General features: G+C 30.4%; 1 protein-coding gene and 1 long non-coding RNA gene across 2 annotated transcripts in view; one reads left to right on the top strand and one right to left on the bottom strand.

Moving 5' to 3' along the window:
* The window catches only part of LOC123681969, a 30,177-nt gene extending 19,545 nt beyond the window's left edge, over window positions 1-10,632 (bottom strand). The window contains exons 1-3 of the long non-coding RNA XR_006747739.1: window positions 10,579-10,632; window positions 9,903-10,179; window positions 3,927-4,203 (exon numbers count right to left, since the gene is read on the bottom strand). This is a non-coding gene — a long non-coding RNA (uncharacterized LOC123681969). The remainder of the gene's footprint in view (window positions 1-3,926; window positions 4,204-9,902; window positions 10,180-10,578) is intronic.
* On the top strand, window positions 8,712-9,508 carry LOC123681963 (probable E3 ubiquitin-protein ligase XERICO). Its single transcript, XM_045620349.1, has 2 exons — window positions 8,712-8,850; window positions 9,014-9,508. The coding sequence occupies exons 1-2, from the start codon at window positions 8,753-8,755 to the stop codon at window positions 9,210-9,212; spliced, it is 297 nt and encodes a 98-aa protein (XP_045476305.1). The 5' UTR covers window positions 8,712-8,752; the 3' UTR covers window positions 9,213-9,508.
* Window positions 10,633-19,474: the final 8,842 nt, after the last annotated feature.

Below are 19,474 nucleotides of genomic sequence, written 5' to 3'. Positions count from 1 at the left end.
ACCTTGAAGTTATATTCATGATTTGTTAATAAATATTTGAAAGATTAATATTTTCGCCATTAATACAATTCCACAATCAACAAAACATGAATTGCAAACACAAACGCTGTTATAGAAAGTGTCCTTTATAATTTGAGCAATGCCACATCAAACAGATAAAAATGGTGTTGGTCGACCTGCATTTTGATATATCAGGGTAAAATGTTTAATTGATGCTTGATTCAATTGTCAAAAATAGGCCTGTAGGCATACTCATTCAGAAATGGACACAAATAAGGCCTAATGTGATACGGGGATAATAAAAAATTTCCCAAGAAAAAGAAGAAGAAAAAGGTATCTGCTCTATGAAGATCTTCACCCTAATTGTGAATCTGTGTTCAAGTAAATATATCAAAATTTTAACATATTCATCCAAATAATTTTTTCTGTTTGAAATACATGAATAATTAATCTTTTAATGGCATACTGTTATAATGTTTTCATCAATTTGATCGTTCAAAATCAATATTATAAGTTTGAGAATAGAATCCTAGATCCCAAAGAAAAGAAGAAGAAAAAGGTATCTGCTCTATGAAGATCTTTAGCTTCATGGTTCTGTTCTCCCTATGTTTTCATTCAGTGTCTTGCTAAACTTAGTAGAAGTTAGTAGAACAGTGTTTAATTTAAATTCACAATGTCTGAAAATTTATTCGACGCAATTTGTTTCATCCCTGTTAATTATAATTTAACAGAGGAGGAACTTAATAGAACAGTGATAGAATCTATGAAAAGGTAAGGATTTACATCAAATTTTTTTAACAATTCTTGAAATATCATAATTGCACTGTACCTGTGTAATTTTTATTCTATATGTGTTAGAAATGTGTATGAAATGAATAATAATCATATTGTACCTATCAAACAACAAATTAATACGTATATTTTTTTTTTTCTAGGGGCGTGCTAGATGGAGAATGTAGCGTTTGTCTCAGCGACATATCAGGAGACATATACCTCACGGGATGCGTACACTGTTATCATAAGGAGTGCTTGCAGGAATGGGTTGCGCATTCAAATGAGTCCTGCCCCTTATGTAGGACATCACTGATAATAGAGAAAACCTTCCGGATATTTGACATGAAATCGAATCGATGAATCATGATTCATCGATTCCATCCGGAAGGTTTTCTTTTTTTTAATTGTATAATTTTGTAAGGATCTTTGATATAATAAATATTGTGTAAATAAAATGTAATATATTTAAATTATTTAAAAATTTTTCTTCATCCCAATCCCCCTAAAGCTAACTGATGAAGCGTCATTTGATTAAAAATGTAGATGAATGTTCTGAATAAAACAATAATAATATATTTCAAAAATAATCTCAGCCATATATGGCATTTGAATTAGAATTGATTTCGCTTGATCCAATAGTCAAGAATAGGCATGCTCATTCAGAAATGGACACAAAGAAGGCCTAATGTGATACGGGGATAATAAAAAATTTGTTCACCAAGATAAAGCGGATATTTGTGGTAACCACCAATTTCTGATTAAATGTCTTTTTTTATGTATATATCAGAGCTTCACAGTATGTCTTAGAAATGCGCATGGATTTAAGTTTATTTTTAATGCAAATATTTTTTATAATACAAGTGCAGAAGGCATTGACATTCTTCCATGAGTTCAACATACAGGGTGAGTCTTTGACTTGTACATATATTTTAACCGAAGATTCTTGAGGTCAAAAGAAACACTTTTTTCATTTACCATTTTTTCCGATTCGGCCCTGTTAAAAAGATATAGCCATTTTAAATTTTCATAATGAGTCAATTCACCCCTGGTAACCGGAACACTGAAGTTTTCGCAAGTATAAGATATACAGTTTGAACCTTGGAAATAAGCTACTAGATTGGAAAATCATCATAAACTCACTTTAACATTCCATTTGTTGAACAAAGTAGTATTTATAATACAATAAATGAGTTATCCCAATTTCATTGACGATAAAGATTAAATGTTTTTCTGTTGATTTTCTATTTCATTTTCGATAATCACAACGAATTACCACCCATATTAGCTTAGCTCTGATATTCATAATTTATATCCATTCATTTATTATATCGCATTTATAATATATCGTTGTTTATTTCATTACGTACAATTCAACCTCACATTCTCAAATAAATAATATTCATCTGAGTTCTAACACAGACTAACTAGTAATCTGTGCTAGTAGTCTGTGGTTTTAAGTTTGAACCTCAAATTTCGAGTGTTGCAAATTTAAACACAGCAGTTCGAATAATCTATGTTCTAACCTAAAATATTTATTAACAGTGAGATTACACTGTTGTTTTTATTATGATATTTTATTTGATATTATGGTTAGCATGAAATGAAAATCATCGAAGATTTGAAGAATCCAACAGAATATTGAAGTTCCATACATATTTTCGAGAAATTTAAAAACAATTTCCAAAATAATTGTGTGGATACAAAATAAATAAGTGTGCATTCTGATAGAAAGTAATTCCTTTATGAAATGAAGCATTTGATTTGCTCCAACTATCTCATAAAAATAAAAATAATGATCTGCTTCAATATTTTTGGAGCCATCAGTGTGAAAATATGGAAATGAAGTTTTATGGCTCTGTAATCAATGGAAAATGTTAGACTCCACTTGTAATCAAATTTGTTCTTTAATATGTACCTACATTATAGTCAACTCTACTACTTGATTCATCTTGATTTTGCCATTGAAAATAAATGAGAAGTATTCAATATAAATATCCACAGTTGAATATCCTGTTTCTTTCAACTCACCCATTTGTTTTCATATTAAAACAATTATGGCACTCTTGGAAGTATGTCAATCATATGCTCTAGGATGAATTTATGGAATAGCAAAAGAATAAAAGTATTTTACCTCAATCACATGAAAATTTGTCTAGTATGTACTTAGTGGTATGTTTCGGTGTGAGTTTGAATGACCCTCGAAGAATACAGTATTGTTCGATAGCAGCAGTCTTTAGTGGGATATTGACCATTGTCATTATAGTGGGACTATTTTATGAAAACTTTTTTAAACATGGGCTTTATGGGAAATCTGGACTTTTCAAAATAGAATGTTGATTTTAATGAAGTATCTTCTTATTATAAGAGCTGTGTCAAAGCTCAGTAATTTGTAATCAAATAGAAGAGTTGAGGTGAGCTCATTCAAATAACTTCATTTTCAAACTAAGTTGGCTAGTACTTCAATTCTAAAATCTGAGACATGACATCATAGTAAATATTCATTTCTGTGGTTTTTTTTCCACAACAGAACAGAGTTGCATTCAGCCAAAGTACCCAATTTTTTGAATTTCACAGATAATTTTTTTTTTAAGATCAAGTTATTCGAAAACGGCGCTTTGTACGAGAAAACATGAAGAATACTTTTATTTTTCAAATTAGCCAAATATTCTTCAATGAACGTTCAAATTACTCTTAAGAGTTGGTTTCTTCGAATTTCTGGTATTTCTATGGGATATAATGTTCATAATAAAGAAACGGAAGAATGTGTATGGAATCTTGTGTTCGGATAAGATGTATCACATCAAAAAAAAGCTATATTTCAAAAATCATTTCCTTCGATACAACCATTTATGAGATATAGCCGAAAATCACATTTTTTCAACGATTTTTAAAAGCCTGTATCTTTTTAACCGGGCCGAATCGGAAAAAATGGTAAAGGAAAAAAGTGTTTCTTTTGACCTCAGGAATCTTGGGTTAAAATATATGTACAAGTCAAAGACTCACCCTGTATATGTATAACATGTCAAAGTGACATCTCATTCATCCATAAAAAATGGGAGATATTAAGTTATTTATATTACCTCACAAAAAATATTTTTAGAATTACCTAAACCAAATTTTAAAATTTCTAATGTTCTCTATGACAAACTCACCTCAAGGTGGTATCTGGCTCTAGACTGACCAGGCAAGCGCTAAGGATGCAGGGCACCGAAGACGGATACATAAAGGCACACTGTGTACACAATTCCTTAAGATGTTGAGAGGCCTTCAGCAGGTTCTTCTTGCTAAGCAACCAGCTCCATCCTTTGAGTTCTCCGTGGCAAATTCTTCCAAGCCGACCTACCACCAGCCTCCAAGGTCTGGCGCTTTGCGAAAGCATCCCGATTATGAAGTCCTATCCTTCGAGCAGACGCCTTTTTCAGTCGACTTCTGAAGCAGAAAAAGCTATTATTCTCCGAACACAAGATTCCATACACATTCTTCTGTTTCTTTATTATGAACATTACATCCCATAAAAATACCAGAAATTCGAAGAAACCAACTCTTAAGAGTAATTTGAACGTTCATTGAAGAATATTTGGCTAATTTGAAAAAGTATTCTTCATATTTTCTCGTACAAAGCGCCGTTTTCGAATAGCTTGATCTTAAAAAAAAAAAATATCTGTGAAATTCAAAAAATTGGTTACTTTGGCTGAATGCAACTCTGTTCTGTTGTGGAAAAAAAACCACAGAAATGAATATTTACTATGATGTCATGTCTCAGATTTTAGAATTGAAGTACTAGCCAACTTAGTTTGAAAATGAAGTTATTTGAATAAGCTCACCTCAACTCCTCGATTTGATTACAAATTACTGAGCTTTGTGAACGTATAGTCAAGTGTTTTTATTTATTTATTAATAACGATGTTTCACCAAGTGTTGAGCGAGAGATCTATTTCTTTAATTACTGAGCTTTGGCACAGCTCTGATAATAAGAAGATACTTCACTAAAATCAACATTCTTTTTGAAAAGTCCAGATTATTCATAAAGCCCGTGTTTAAAAAAGTTTTCACAAAATAGTTCCATTATAATGACAACAATCATTTCCCACTAAAGACTGCTGCTATCGAACAATACTTCTTCTTCGGGTCATTCAAACTCACATCGAAACATACCACTAGACAAATTTTCATGTGATTGAGATTGAATACTTTTATTCTTTTGCTATTCCATAAATTCATCCTAAGAGCATATGATTGACATACTTCCAAGAGGGCCATAATTGTTTTAATGTGAAAACAAATTAGGCGAGTTGAAAGAAACAGGATAATATTCTATTGTGGATATTTATATTGAATACTTCTCATTTATTTTCAATGCCAAAATCAAGATGAATTAAGTAGTAAAGTTGGCTATAATGTAGGTACACATTAAGAACAAATTTGATTACAAGTGGAGTCTAACATTTTCCATTGATTACAGAGCCAGAATATTTTACATATTTCCATATTTTCATACTGATGGCTGATAGTTGGAACAAATCAAATGCTTCATTTCATAACAAATATCTTATAACAATAACAGTGTAAACTGTAAATGAAAATTTTAGGTTAGAACATAGATTATTCGAACCGAACTGCTGTGTTTATAATATTTGGCATCACTCGCAATTTGAAATTCAAACTAATATTCTCAATTTGGTCGAATGTCATTGCATTCAAAAATTGACGAGTGCATACACCATGTTTTTAGACATCTTAGTCATAGCATGTAGAGGATTTGATTTAGTTAGTTAACTTTTTATTTTCGATGTGTAGAATTTCAAAACTGCTCTACATATTTATTTTTGAGTCCGCTAAATCAGGATTTTCGACTAATGGAACTAGAGTTTTTAATGAAATAATTTTGAGAGATAATACCGAATGAAAAAGTATAATAAGTTTCGTGAGGTCGAAATCATAGTGCGAAATATTAAGAAATAGCGAATTTGATACTCTTAAATATAGATAATATACATGTAGCGGTATTGAAAATATCGACTATCGATAGTATCTGAAATGAAAGTATCGATATTTATCGAACAATTTCAATTTCCTTCCGTGCATCCAGAAATAAAAAACAAATATAATTCGCACATGCCGATATACGCATCCAGAAGAAGATGTGACCATTGTAGTACAAAAAACTTGTAGTGTACCATTATGTCTGTCAAAATCTAAAATCTGTTTTGCTGAGTATCATGCAAATTAAAAATTTTTTATTCAACTTCAATATTTTCGATACTGTTATGAGTTTCTTATATTGCATGGTGGTACATAAGATATACCACCTCAAAAACTGTACTTCAGTAGAAAAAAATCTGTTTTTGATTGTACTACGTTTCATTCTATTGCCCCTTTACCAATAATCACTAAAGAAATATTTAGAAAATAAAAAAAAAATTTGGCTGTGCTTTCAGGTTATATTTCAATGGAGATTCTGTGTGCTTGAAAGAGTTTACTATCTATTGGTAGATAATTAAATAATGTTTTAATAACCATGACGTCATCAGATAAGCAAAAATCAATTTAGACTTTTTTTCAAGTATTTTAAAATTGTTTATGTTATTAATAATTTTTTTTCGTATTATTTATTCATTGCTGACCCTTAAACAACAAGTATTTGCTAGTAACAGAACCTAAATTTAGTTTATTCTCAAATTATCATGGATATCTGAGATAGCTATTAGAAAGTTAAATTATACTTTAATTAAGATGCATAGAAAACCCTATGCATCTTATAGCGTATTGACAGGCTGCACCAGAGCGAATCAATTCGAACTAATTACGTCATTTAGCACTGAAAAAATTCGATTTATTTCGCATTGGTGCAGCCAGTCGAATACACTGTTAGCTTTAATGACCGTGACATCATCAGGTAACCAACAAAAGTTTGACGTTTCCTCTTTTGAGATCTTAAGTACCTACTTTTAAAATGTTTATTTGCCATATATATATAATGGCTTACCTAATGAGGTTATTGGCATTTCTAAGAATTTTTAACTATCTAATTTATTATTAGATGAATAATTCTTGAAATGAATGTGACTTCATCAGATAAGATAAGACAGTTTAATTCTTTTTTAAAATGTTTAATTGTACCGGTGTGATGAATTGAATCAGATATACAGTACAATCCCGATTATACGAATCGCGATTTTCCAAAATCCGAAACAAACTATTGAAAAATAAAATCCCGATTAACCGAAAAAATTCGCATTATACGAAACGCGTCTAGGATTCACCTATACTGTTAGGTGGTCCCCCTCGGGGTTTCACGGCAATACGACGGTCTAAAATGCTAATTGTTTTGTTTAACTGACAGTGTTGAAAGCACATATGTATTAACGTCTGTTTTTATCGCAAAAAGAGTAGTTTTATTCTCAAATATTTTACAAAATACAGTGTAGTGTGGAATGTAGAATGGGACATATTTTATATTTTACTTTGCATGTAACATGTCTTTCATGAATGTACATATGTACATATTATGTCAAAAATAATTGACTAATAAAGATTAAACAAATTCAAAATCTTTTGCTGACAGAATTAATTCCCTTAAACCTTGAAGTTGTTTTTGAAGTTATGTTCATGTTTTGTAAATAAATATTTGAAAGATTAATATTTTCGCCATTAATACAATTCTACAATCAACCGTTGTAACCCTCTAAAATATATCTGAAAGAAAAATTCACATCAGTACAGGAATTTCAAGTCTTTCAACATAAAAGTAGGTAGTTAACGATTTTTGGAAAACTGGTTGTTAATATAATTCAATAAAAATTATGTCAACATGATTCGACTTGAATTCACATTTTTGAAAACAATTTGATATTTCCCTATTAAAAATACAATAAACTACACGGCTTATTACGTCCAAATGTACTAAGAATAATTAGAAGATTCAAAAGTAAGATATTTATAATAGTTTGACTTAAAAAACATTTTGAATACTTAGAAGACATCAAACTGATGTTATTCATCTAATAATAACAGTCATTCAGGGAATTATTAAACCATCTATTAGTTACAAAAACGGATAGTTTTAAAGTTTAAGAAAAAATTTCAAGAATTATTTAACTATCTATTTAGTAAGTAATAGTATAATGCTTAAATTGAGTTCTTAAGTACTTTTATAACTGATCAAAAATAAGAAACATATTTTTTATGACATTATTTAGGTTAAATATTGAAAAGTTCAACTAAGAAACGAAATATAATGATAATTCGCGAATATTTTTCTCATGAAACCTCAAAATCTTTTGCTGACAGAATTAATTCTCTCAAACCTTGAAGTTATATTCATGATTTGTTAATAAATATTTGAAAGATTAATATTTTCGCCATTAATACAATTCCACAATCAACAAAACATGAATTGCAAACACAAACGCTGTTATAGAAAGTGTCCTTTATAATTTGAGCAATGCCACATCAAACAGATAAAAATGGTGTTGGTCGACCTGCATTTTGATATATCAGGGTAAAATGTTTAATTGATGCTTGATTCAATTGTCAAAAATAGGCCTGTAGGCATACTCATTCAGAAATGGACACAAATAAGGCCTAATGTGATACGGGGATAATAAAAAATTTCCCAAGAAAAAGAAGAAGAAAAAGGTATCTGCTCTATGAAGATCTTCACCCTAATTGTGAATCTGTGTTCAAGTAAATATATCAAAATTTTAACATATTCATCCAAATAATTTTTTCTGTTTGAAATACATGAATAATTAATCTTTTAATGGCATACTGTTATAATGTTTTCATCAATTTGATCGTTCAAAATCAATATTATAAGTTTGAGAATAGAATCCTAGATCCCAAAGAAAAGAAGAAGAAAAAGGTATCTGCTCTATGAAGATCTTTAGCTTCATGGTTCTGTTCTCCCTATGTTTTCATTCAGTGTCTTGCTAAACTTAGTAGAAGTTAGTAGAACAGTGTTTAATTTAAATTCACAATGTCTGAAAATTTATTCGACGCAATTTGTTTCATCCCTGTTAATTATAATTTAACAGAGGAGGAACTTAATAGAACAGTGATAGAATCTATGAAAAGGTAAGGATTTACATCAAATTTTTTTAACAATTCTTGAAATATCATAATTGCACTGTACCTGTGTAATTTTTATTCTATATGTGTTAGAAATGTGTATGAAATGAATAATAATCATATTGTACCTATCAAACAACAAATTAATACGTATATTTTTTTTTTCTAGGGGCGTACTAGATGGAGAATGTAGCGTTTGTCTCAGCGACATATCAGGAGACATATACCTCACGGGATGCGTACACTGTTATCATAAGGAGTGCTTGCAGGAATGGGTTGCGCATTCAAATGAGTCCTGCCCCTTATGTAGGACATCACTGATAATAGAGAAAACCTTCCGGATATTTGACATGAAATCGAATCGATGAATCATTCATCGATTCCATCCGGAAGGTTTTCTTTTTTTTAATTGTATAATTTTGTAAGGATCTTTGATATAATCATTGACATGGAATAAATATTGTGTAAATAAAATGTAATATATTTAAATTATTTAAAAATTTTTCTTCATCCCAATCCCCCTAAAGCTAACTAATGAAGCGTCATTTGATTAAAAATGTAGATGAATGTTCTGAATAAAACAATAATAATATATTTCAAAAATAATCTCAGCCATATATGGCATTTGAATTAGAATTGATTTCGCTTGATCCAATAGTCAAGAATAGGCATGCTCATTCAGAAATGGACACAAAGAAGGCCTAATGTGATACGGGGATAATAAAAAATTTGTTCACCAAGATAAAGCGGATATTTGTGGTAACCAATTTCTGATTAAATGTCTTTTTTTATGTATATATCAGAGCTTCACAGTATGTCTTAGAAATGCGCATGGATTTAAGTTTATTTTTAATGCAAATATTTTTTATAATACAAGTGCAGAAGGCATTGACATTCTTCCATGAGTTCAACATATATGTATAACATGTCAAAGTGACATCTCATTCATCCATAAAAAATGGGAGATATTAAGTTATTTATATTACCTCACAAAAAATATTTTTAGAATTACCTAAACCAAATTTTAAAATTTCTAATGTTCTCTATGACAAACTCACCTCAAGGTGGTATCTGGCTCCAGACTGACCAGGCAAGCGCTAAGGATGCAGGGCACCGAAGACGGATACATAAAGGCACACTGTGTACACAATTCCTTAAGATGTTGAGAGGCCTTCAGCAGGTTCTTCTTGCTAAGCAACCAGCTCCATCCTTTGAGTTCTCCGTGGCAAATTCTTCCAAGCCGACCTACCACCAGCCTCCAAGGTCTGGCGCTTTGCGAAAGCACCCCGATTATGAAGTCCTATCCTTCGAGCAGACGCCTTTTTCCGTCGACTTCTGAAGCAGAAAAAGCTATTATTCCCCGAACACAAGATTCCATACACATTCTTCTGTTTCTTTATTATGAACATTACATCCCATAAAAATACCAGAAATTCGAAGAAACCAACTCTTAAGAGTAATTTGAACGTTCATTGAAGAATATTTGGCTAATTTGAAAAATAAAAGTATTCTTCATATTTTCTCGTACAAAGCGCCGTTTTCGAATAACTTGATCTTAAAAAAAAAATTATCTGTGAAATTCAAAAAATTGGGTACTTTGGCTGAATGCAACTCTGTTCTGTTGTGGAATAAAAACCACAGAAATGAATATTTACTATGATGTCATGTCTCAGATTTTAGAATTGAAGTACTAGCCAACTTAGTTTGAAAATGAAGTTATTTGAATAAGCTCACCTCAACTCCTCGATTTGATTACAAATTACTGAGCTTTGGCACAGCTCTGATAATAAGAAGATACTTCACTAAAATCAACATTCTTTTTGAAAAGTCCAGATTATTCATAAAGCCCGTGTTTAAAAAAGTTTTCACAAAATAGTCCCATTATAATGACAACAATCATTTCCCACTAAAGACTGCTGCTATCGAACAATACTTCTTCTTCGGGTCATTCAAACTCACATCGAAACATACCACTAGACAAATTTTCATGTGATTGAGATTGAATACTTTTATTCTTTTGCTATTCCATAAATTCATCCTAAGAGCATATGATTGACATACTTCCAAGAGGGCCATAATTGTTTCAATGTTTTAATTGGCATCACTCGCAATTTGAAATTCAAACTAATATTCTCAATTTGGTCGAATGTCATTGCATTCAAAAATTGACGAGTGCATACACCATGTTTTTAGACATCTTAGTCATAGCATGTTGTGGAGGATTTGATTTAGTTAATTGTAAAACTAACTTGCAGACTTGTTGATTTTGTAGACTGTAAACTGAGCTGTCGACATTGTTTTTCATATAACACAGTGTTTAAACATTCACCGCCTGATTTCCAACGTTATTTTCTGGAATATTCAATTTCCTTCATTCGGATTATTTTCACTAAATTATTCTGGCGAATGAACGTATGTGTTCAAGATTTGTACCACCGTGCATCTAGGTTATATTTTGTTTTAGCGCCAATATGGATGAACACTTGTCATTTCGATTAGGGATGGGCAAGGGACAGAAAACAATCGATATTTTCTGACGCTATCGAAATATGTAAGAGTAAAAATATCGATATATTGATATATATGTCGCTGTAGGTAATATTTTGGTGTGAGAAAATTCTATTGAATTCAAAAAAGTTTTTCTAACATGAAATGAATAATAAGATTCAGATGATGATATTCAGTTGAAAACGACACATTTAGCTCCCATTTTTATGGAAAATTTTCGTTAAGCAGAATTTTAGTGTTACGATTCTACATATCAATATCTATTTTAGAGTATCTAATTCGATATTTTTCAATATTTCAGATCATGATTTCGAGCAGACGGAAGATATTATGTTCTGGTTCCATTAGTCGAAAATCCTGATTTATTGTGATAAAATTCAGTTGAAAACGATTAATATTTCGCATATTGATTTCGACCACACGAAACATATTATGATCTAGTTGAATTAGTCAAAAATTCTGATTTATCGTGACCAGATTCAGGTGAAAACACATATTTAGTAGTTTTCAAAATGAAGTAGATACTTCAGTTCTGAAATTCTACATATCGAAGGCAGTCGATATTTATTTTAGAGTGTCAAATTCGATATTTTTCAATATTATTATTCGAAAATCCAGATTAATCGTGAACAGATCATGTTGAAAACGACATAGGTATTTAGTAGTTCGCATATCTTCAATATGTATAATTTCAAAACTGAAAATACTACTTATTGAATAGGTAAATATGGGGTAGGTACAAGGGATCTTGGGAATTCCAGCAATTACCAATAAATGGTTCAGACGTTTAGGTGCAGAAAGATATTTGAAAACGGCCGTTGAATTAAATTCCAATTTTATTGTGTCTATTTATTTCTTGTGCTTCAAGAAAGGTGGAGACATAACTTTTTATTTTCGATGTGTAGAATTTCAAAACTGCTCTACATATTTATTTTTGAGTCCGCTAAATCAGGATTTTCGACTAATGGAACTAGAGTTTTTAATGAAATAATTTTGAGAGATAATACCGAATGAAAAAGTATAATAAGTTTCGTGAGGTCGAAATCATAGTGCGAAATATTAAGAAATAGCGAATTTGATACTCTTAAATATAGATAATATACATGTAGCGGTATTGAAAATATCGACTATCGATAGTATCTGAAATGAAAGTATCGATATTTATCGAACAATTTCAATTTCCTTCCGTGCATCCAGAAATAAAAAACAAATATAATTCGCACATGCCGATATACGCATCCAGAAGAAGATGTGACCATTGTAGTACAAAAAACTTGTAGTGTACCATTATGTCTGTCAAAATCTAAAATCTGTTTTGCTGAGTATCATGCAAAATAAAAATTTTTTATTCAACTTCAATATTTTCGATACTGTTATGAGTTTCTTATATTGCATGGTGGTACATAAGATATACCACCTCAAAAACTGTACTTCAGTAGAAAAAAATCTGTTTTTGATTGTACTACGTTTCATTCTATTGCCCCTTTACCAATAATCACTAAAAAAATATTTAGAAAATAAAAAAAAAATTTGGCTGTGCTTTCAGGTTATATTTCAATGGAGATTCTGTGTGCTTGAAAGAGTTTACTATCTATTGGTAGATAATTAAATAATCTTTTAATAACCATGACGTCATCAGATAAGCAAAAATCAATTTAGACTTTTTTCAAGTATTTTAAAATTGTTTATGTTATTAATAATTTTTTTTCGTATTATTTATTCATTGCTGGCCCTTAAACAACAAGTATTTGCTAGTAACAGAACCTAAATTTAGTTTATTCTCAAATTATCATGGATATCTGAGATAGCTATTAGAAAGTTAAATTATACTTTAATTAAGATGCATAGAAAACCCTATGCATCTTATAGCGTATTGACAGGCTGCACCAGAGCGAATCAATTCGAACTAATTACGTCATTTAGCACTGAAAAAATTCGATTTATTTCGCATTGGTGCAGCCAGTCGAATACACTGTTAGCTTTAATGACCGTGACATCATCAGGTAACCAACAAAAGTTTGACGTTTCCTCTTTTGAGATCTTAAGTACCTACTTTTAAAATGTTTATTTGCCATATATATATATATATATATAATGGCTTACCTAATGAGGTTATTGGCATTTCTAAGAATTTTTAACTATCTAATTTATTATTAGATGAATAATTCTTGAAATGAATGTGACTTCATCAGATAAGATAAGACAGTTTAATTCTTTTTTAAAATGTTTAATTGTACCGGTGTGATGAATTGAATCAGATATACAGTACAATCCCGATTATACGAATCGCGATTTTCCAAAATCCGAAACAAACTATTGAAAAATAAAATCCCGATTAACCGAAAAAATTCGCATTATACGAAACGCGTCTAGGATTCACCTATACTGTTAGGTGGTCCCCCTCGGGGTTTCACGGCAATACGACGGTCTAAAATGCTAATTGTTTTGTTTAACTGACAGTGTTGAAAGCACATATGTATTAACGTCTGTTTTTATCGCAAAAAGAGTAGTTTTATTCTCAAATATTTTACAAAATACAGTGTAGTGTGGAATGTAGAATGGGACATATTTTATATTTTACTTTGCATGTAACATGTCTTTCATGAATGTACATATGTACATATTTAGGCATTTATGTACATATTATGTCAAAAATAATTGACTAATAAAGATTAAACAAATTCAAAATCTTTTGCTGACAGAATTAATTCCCTTAAACCTTGAAGTTGTTTTTGAAGTTATGTTCATGTTTTGTAAATAAATATTTGAAAGATTAATATTTTCGCCATTAATACAATTCTACAATCAACCGTTGTAACCCTCTAAAATATATCTGAAAGAAAAATTCACATCAGTACAGGAATTTCAAGTCTTTCAACATAAAAGTAGGTAGTTAACGATTTTTGGAAAACTGGTTGTTAATATAATTCAATAAAAATTATGTCAACATGATTCGACTTGAATTCACATTTTTGAAAACAATTTGATATTTCCCTATTAAAAATACAATAAACTACACGGCTTATTACGTCCAAATGTACTAAGAATAATTAGAAGATTCAAAAGCAAGATATTTATAATAGTTTGACTTAAAAAACATTTTGAATACTTAGAAGACATCAAACTGATGTTATTCATCTAATAATAACAGTCATTCAGGGAATTATTAAACCATCTATTAGTTACAAAAACGGATAGTTTTAAAGTTTAAGAAAAAATTTCAAGAATTATTTAACTATCTATTTAGTAAGTAATAGTATAATGCTTAAATTGAGTTCTTAAGTACTTTTATAACTGATCAAAAATAAGAAACATATTTTTTATGACATTATTTAGGTTAAATATTGAAAAGTTCAACTAAGAAACGAAATATAATGATAATTCGCGAATATTTTTCTCATGAAACCTCAAAATCTTTTGCTGACAGAATTAATTCTCTCAAACCTTGAAGTTATATTCATGATTTGTTAATAAATATTTGAAAGATTAATATTTTCGCCATTAATACAATTCCACAATCAACAAAACATGAATTGCAAACACAAACGCTGTTATAGAAAGTGTCCTTTATAATTTGAGCAATGCCACATCAAACAGATAAAAATGGTGTTGGTCGACCTGCATTTTGATATATCAGGGTAAAATGTTTAATTGATGCTTGATTCAATTGTCAAAAATAGGCCTGTAGGCATACTCATTCAGAAATGGACACAAATAAGGCCTAATGTGATACGGGGATAATAAAAAATTTCCCAAGAAAAAGAAGAAGAAAAAGGTATCTGCTCTATGAAGATCTTCACCCTAATTGTGAATCTGTGTTCAAGTAAATATATCAAAATTTTAACATATTCATCCAAATAATTTTTTCTGTTTGAAATACATGAATAATTAATCTTTTAATGGCATACTGTTATAATGTTTTCATCAATTTGATCGTTCAAAATCAATATTATAAGTTTGAGAATAGAATCCTAGATCCCAAAGAAAAGAAGAAGAAAAAGGTATCTGCTCTATGAAGATCTTTAGCTTCATGGTTCTGTTCTCCCTATGTTTTCATTCAGTGTCTTGCTAAACTTAGTAGAAGTTAGTAGAACAGTGTTTAATTTAAATTCACAATGTCTGAAAATTTATTCGACGCAATTTGTTTCATCCCTGTTAATTATAATTTAACAGAGGAGGAACTTAATAGAACAGTGATAGAATCTATGAAAAGGTAAGGATTTACATCAAATTTTTTTAACAATTCTTGAAATATCATAATTGCACTGTACCTGTGTAATTTTTATTCTATATGTGTTAGAAATGTGTATGAAATGAATAATAATCATATTGTACCTATCAAACAACAAATTAATACGTATATTTTTTTTTTTCTAGGGGCGTGCTAGATGGAGAATGTAGCGTTTGTCTCAGCGACATATCAGGAGACATATACCTCACGGGATGCGTACACTGTTATCATAAGGAGTGCTTGCAGGAATGGGTTGCGCATTCAAATGAGTCCTGCCCCTTATGTAGGACATCACTGATAATAGAGAAAACCTTCCGGATATTTGACATGAAATCGAATCGATGAATCATGATTCATCGATTCCATCCGGAAGGTTTTCTTTTTTTTAATTGTATAATTTTGTAAGGATCTTTGATATAATAAATATTGTGTAAATAAAATGTAATATATTTAAATTATTTAAAAATTTTTCTTCATCCCAATCCCCCTAAAGCTAACTGATGAAGCGTCATTTGATTAAAAATGTAGATGAATGTTCTGAATAAAACAATAATAATATATTTCAAAAATAATCTCAGCCATATATGGCATTTGAATTAGAATTGATTTCGCTTGATCCAATAGTCAAGAATAGGCATGCTCATTCAGAAATGGACACAAAGAAGGCCTAATGTGATACGGGGATAATAAAAAATTTGTTCACCAAGATAAAGCGGATATTTGTGGTAACCACCAATTTCTGATTAAATGTCTTTTTTTATGTATATATCAGAGCTTCACAGTATGTCTTAGAAATGCGCATGGATTTAAGTTTATTTTTAATGCAAATATTTTTTATAATACAAGTGCAGAAGGCATTGACATTCTTCCATGAGTTCAACATACAGGGTGAGTCTTTGACTTGTACATATATTTTAACCGAAGATTCTTGAGGTCAAAAGAAACACTTTTTTCATTTACCATTTTTTCCGATTCGGCCCTGTTAAAAAGATATAGCCATTTTAAATTTTCATAATGAGTCAATTCACCCCTGGTAACCGGAACACTGAAGTTTTCGCAAGTATAAGATATACAGTTTGAACCTTGGAAATAAGCTACTAGATTGGAAAATCATCATAAACTCACTTTAACATTCCATTTGTTGAACAAAGTAGTATTTATAATACAATAAATGAGTTATCCCAATTTCATTGACGATAAAGATTAAATGTTTTTCTGTTGATTTTCTATTTCATTTTCGATAATCACAACGAATTACCACCCATATTAGCTTAGCTCTGATATTCATAATTTATATCCATTCATTTATTATATCGCATTTATAATATATCGTTGTTTATTTCATTACGTACAATTCAACCTCACATTCTCAAATAAATAATATTCATCTGAGTTCTAACACAGACTAACTAGTAATCTGTGCTAGTAGTCTGTGGTTTTAAGTTTGAACCTCAAATTTCGAGTGTTGCAAATTTAAACACAGCAGTTCGAATAATCTATGTTCTAACCTAAAATATTTATTAACAGTGAGATTACACTGTTGTTTTTATTATGATATTTTATTTGATATTATGGTTAGCATGAAATGAAAATCATCGAAGATTTGAAGAATCCAACAGAATATTGAAGTTCCATACATATTTTCGAGAAATTTAAAAACAATTTCCAAAATAATTGTGTGGATACAAAATAAATAAGTGTGCATTCTGATAGAAAGTAATTCCTTTATGAAATGAAGCATTTGATTTGCTCCAACTATCTCATAAAAATAAAAATAATGATCTGCTTCAATATTTTTGGAGCCATCAGTGTGAAAATATGGAAATGAAGTTTTATGGCTCTGTAATCAATGGAAAATGTTAGACTCCACTTGTAATCAAATTTGTTCTTTAATATGTACCTACATTATAGTCAACTCTACTACTTGATTCATCTTGATTTTGCCATTGAAAATAAATGAGAAGTATTCAATATAAATATCCACAGTTGAATATCCTGTTTCTTTCAACTCACCCATTTGTTTTCATATTAAAACAATTATGGCACTCTTGGAAGTATGTCAATCATATGCTCTAGGATGAATTTATGGAATAGCAAAAGAATAAAAGTATTTTACCTCAATCACATGAAAATTTGTCTAGTATGTACTTAGTGGTATGTTTCGGTGTGAGTTTGAATGACCCTCGAAGAATACAGTATTGTTCGATAGCAGCAGTCTTTAGTGGGATATTGACCATTGTCATTATAGTGGGACTATTTTATGAAAACTTTTTTAAACATGGGCTTTATGGGAAATCTGGACTTTTCAAAATAGAATGTTGATTTTAATGAAGTATCTTCTTATTATAAGAGCTGTGTCAAAGCTCAGTAATTTGTAATCAAATAGAAGAGTTGAGGTGAGCTCATTCAAATAACTTCATTTTCAAACTAAGTTGGCTAGTACTTCAATTCTAAAATCTGAGACATGACATCATAGTAAATATTCATTTCTGTGGTTTTTTTTCCACAACAGAACAGAGTTGCATTCAGCCAAAGTACCCAATTTTTTGAATTTCACAGATAATTTTTTTTTTAAGATCAAGTTATTCGAAAACGGCGCTTTGTACGAGAAAACATGAAGAATACTTTTATTTTTCAAATTAGCCAAATATTCTTCAATGAACGTTCAAATTACTCTTAAGAGTTGGTTTCTTCGAATTTCTGGTATTTCTATGGGATATAATGTTCATAATAAAGAAACGGAAGAATGTGTATGGAATCTTGTGTTCGGATAAGATGTATCACATCAAAAAAAAGCTATATTTCAAAAATCATTTCCTTCGATACAACCATTTATGAGATATAGCCGAAAATCACATTTTTTCAACGATTTTTAAAAGCCTGTATCTTTTTAACCGGGCCGAATCGGAAAAAATGGTAAAGGAAAAAAGTGTTTCTTTTGACCTCAGGAATCTTGGGTTAAAATATATGTACAAGTCAAAGACTCACCCTGTATATGTATAACATGTCAAAGTGACATCTCATTCATCCATAAAAAATGGGAGATATTAAGTTATTTATATTACCTCACAAAAAATATTTTTAGAATTACCTAAACCAAATTTTAAAATTTCTAATGTTCTCTATGACAAACTCACCTCAAGGTGGTATCTGGCTCTAGACTGACCAGGCAAGCGCTAAGGATGCAGGGCACCGAAGACGGATACATAAAGGCACACTGTGTACACAATTCCTTAAGATGTTGAGAGGCCTTCAGCAGGTTCTTCTTGCTAAGCAACCAGCTCCATCCTTTGAGTTCTCCGTGGCAAATTCTTCCAAGCCGACCTACCACCAGCCTCCAAGGTCTGGCGCTTTGCGAAAGCATCCCGATTATGAAGTCCTATCCTTCGAGCAGACGCCTTTTTCAGTCGACTTCTGAAGCAGAAAAAGCTATTATTCTCCGAACACAAGATTCCATACACATTCTTCTGTTTCTTTATTATGAACATTACATCCCATAAAAATACCAGAAATTCGAAGAAACCAACTCTTAAGAGTAATTTGAACGTTCATTGAAGAATATTTGGCTAATTTGAAAAAGTATTCTTCATATTTTCTCGTACAAAGCGCCGTTTTCGAATAGCTTGATCTTAAAAAAAAAAAATATCTGTGAAATTCAAAAAATTGGTTACTTTGGCTGAATGCAACTCTGTTCTGTTGTGGAAAAAAAACCACAGAAATGAATATTTACTATGATGTCATGTCTCAGATTTTAGAATTGAAGTACTAGCCAACTTAGTTTGAAAATGAAGTTATTTGAATAAGCTCACCTCAACTCCTCGATTTGATTACAAATTACTGAGCTTTGTGAACGTATAGTCAAGTGTTTTTATTTATTTATTAATAACGATG

This window comes from Harmonia axyridis, chromosome 6 (genome assembly GCF_914767665.1).
Source record: "Harmonia axyridis chromosome 6, icHarAxyr1.1, whole genome shotgun sequence".
NCBI classification, from domain to species: domain Eukaryota; kingdom Metazoa; phylum Arthropoda; class Insecta; order Coleoptera; family Coccinellidae; genus Harmonia; species Harmonia axyridis.
Note: the sequence above shows the minus strand (reverse complement) of the source record. Positions and strands in the feature narration are given on the sequence as shown.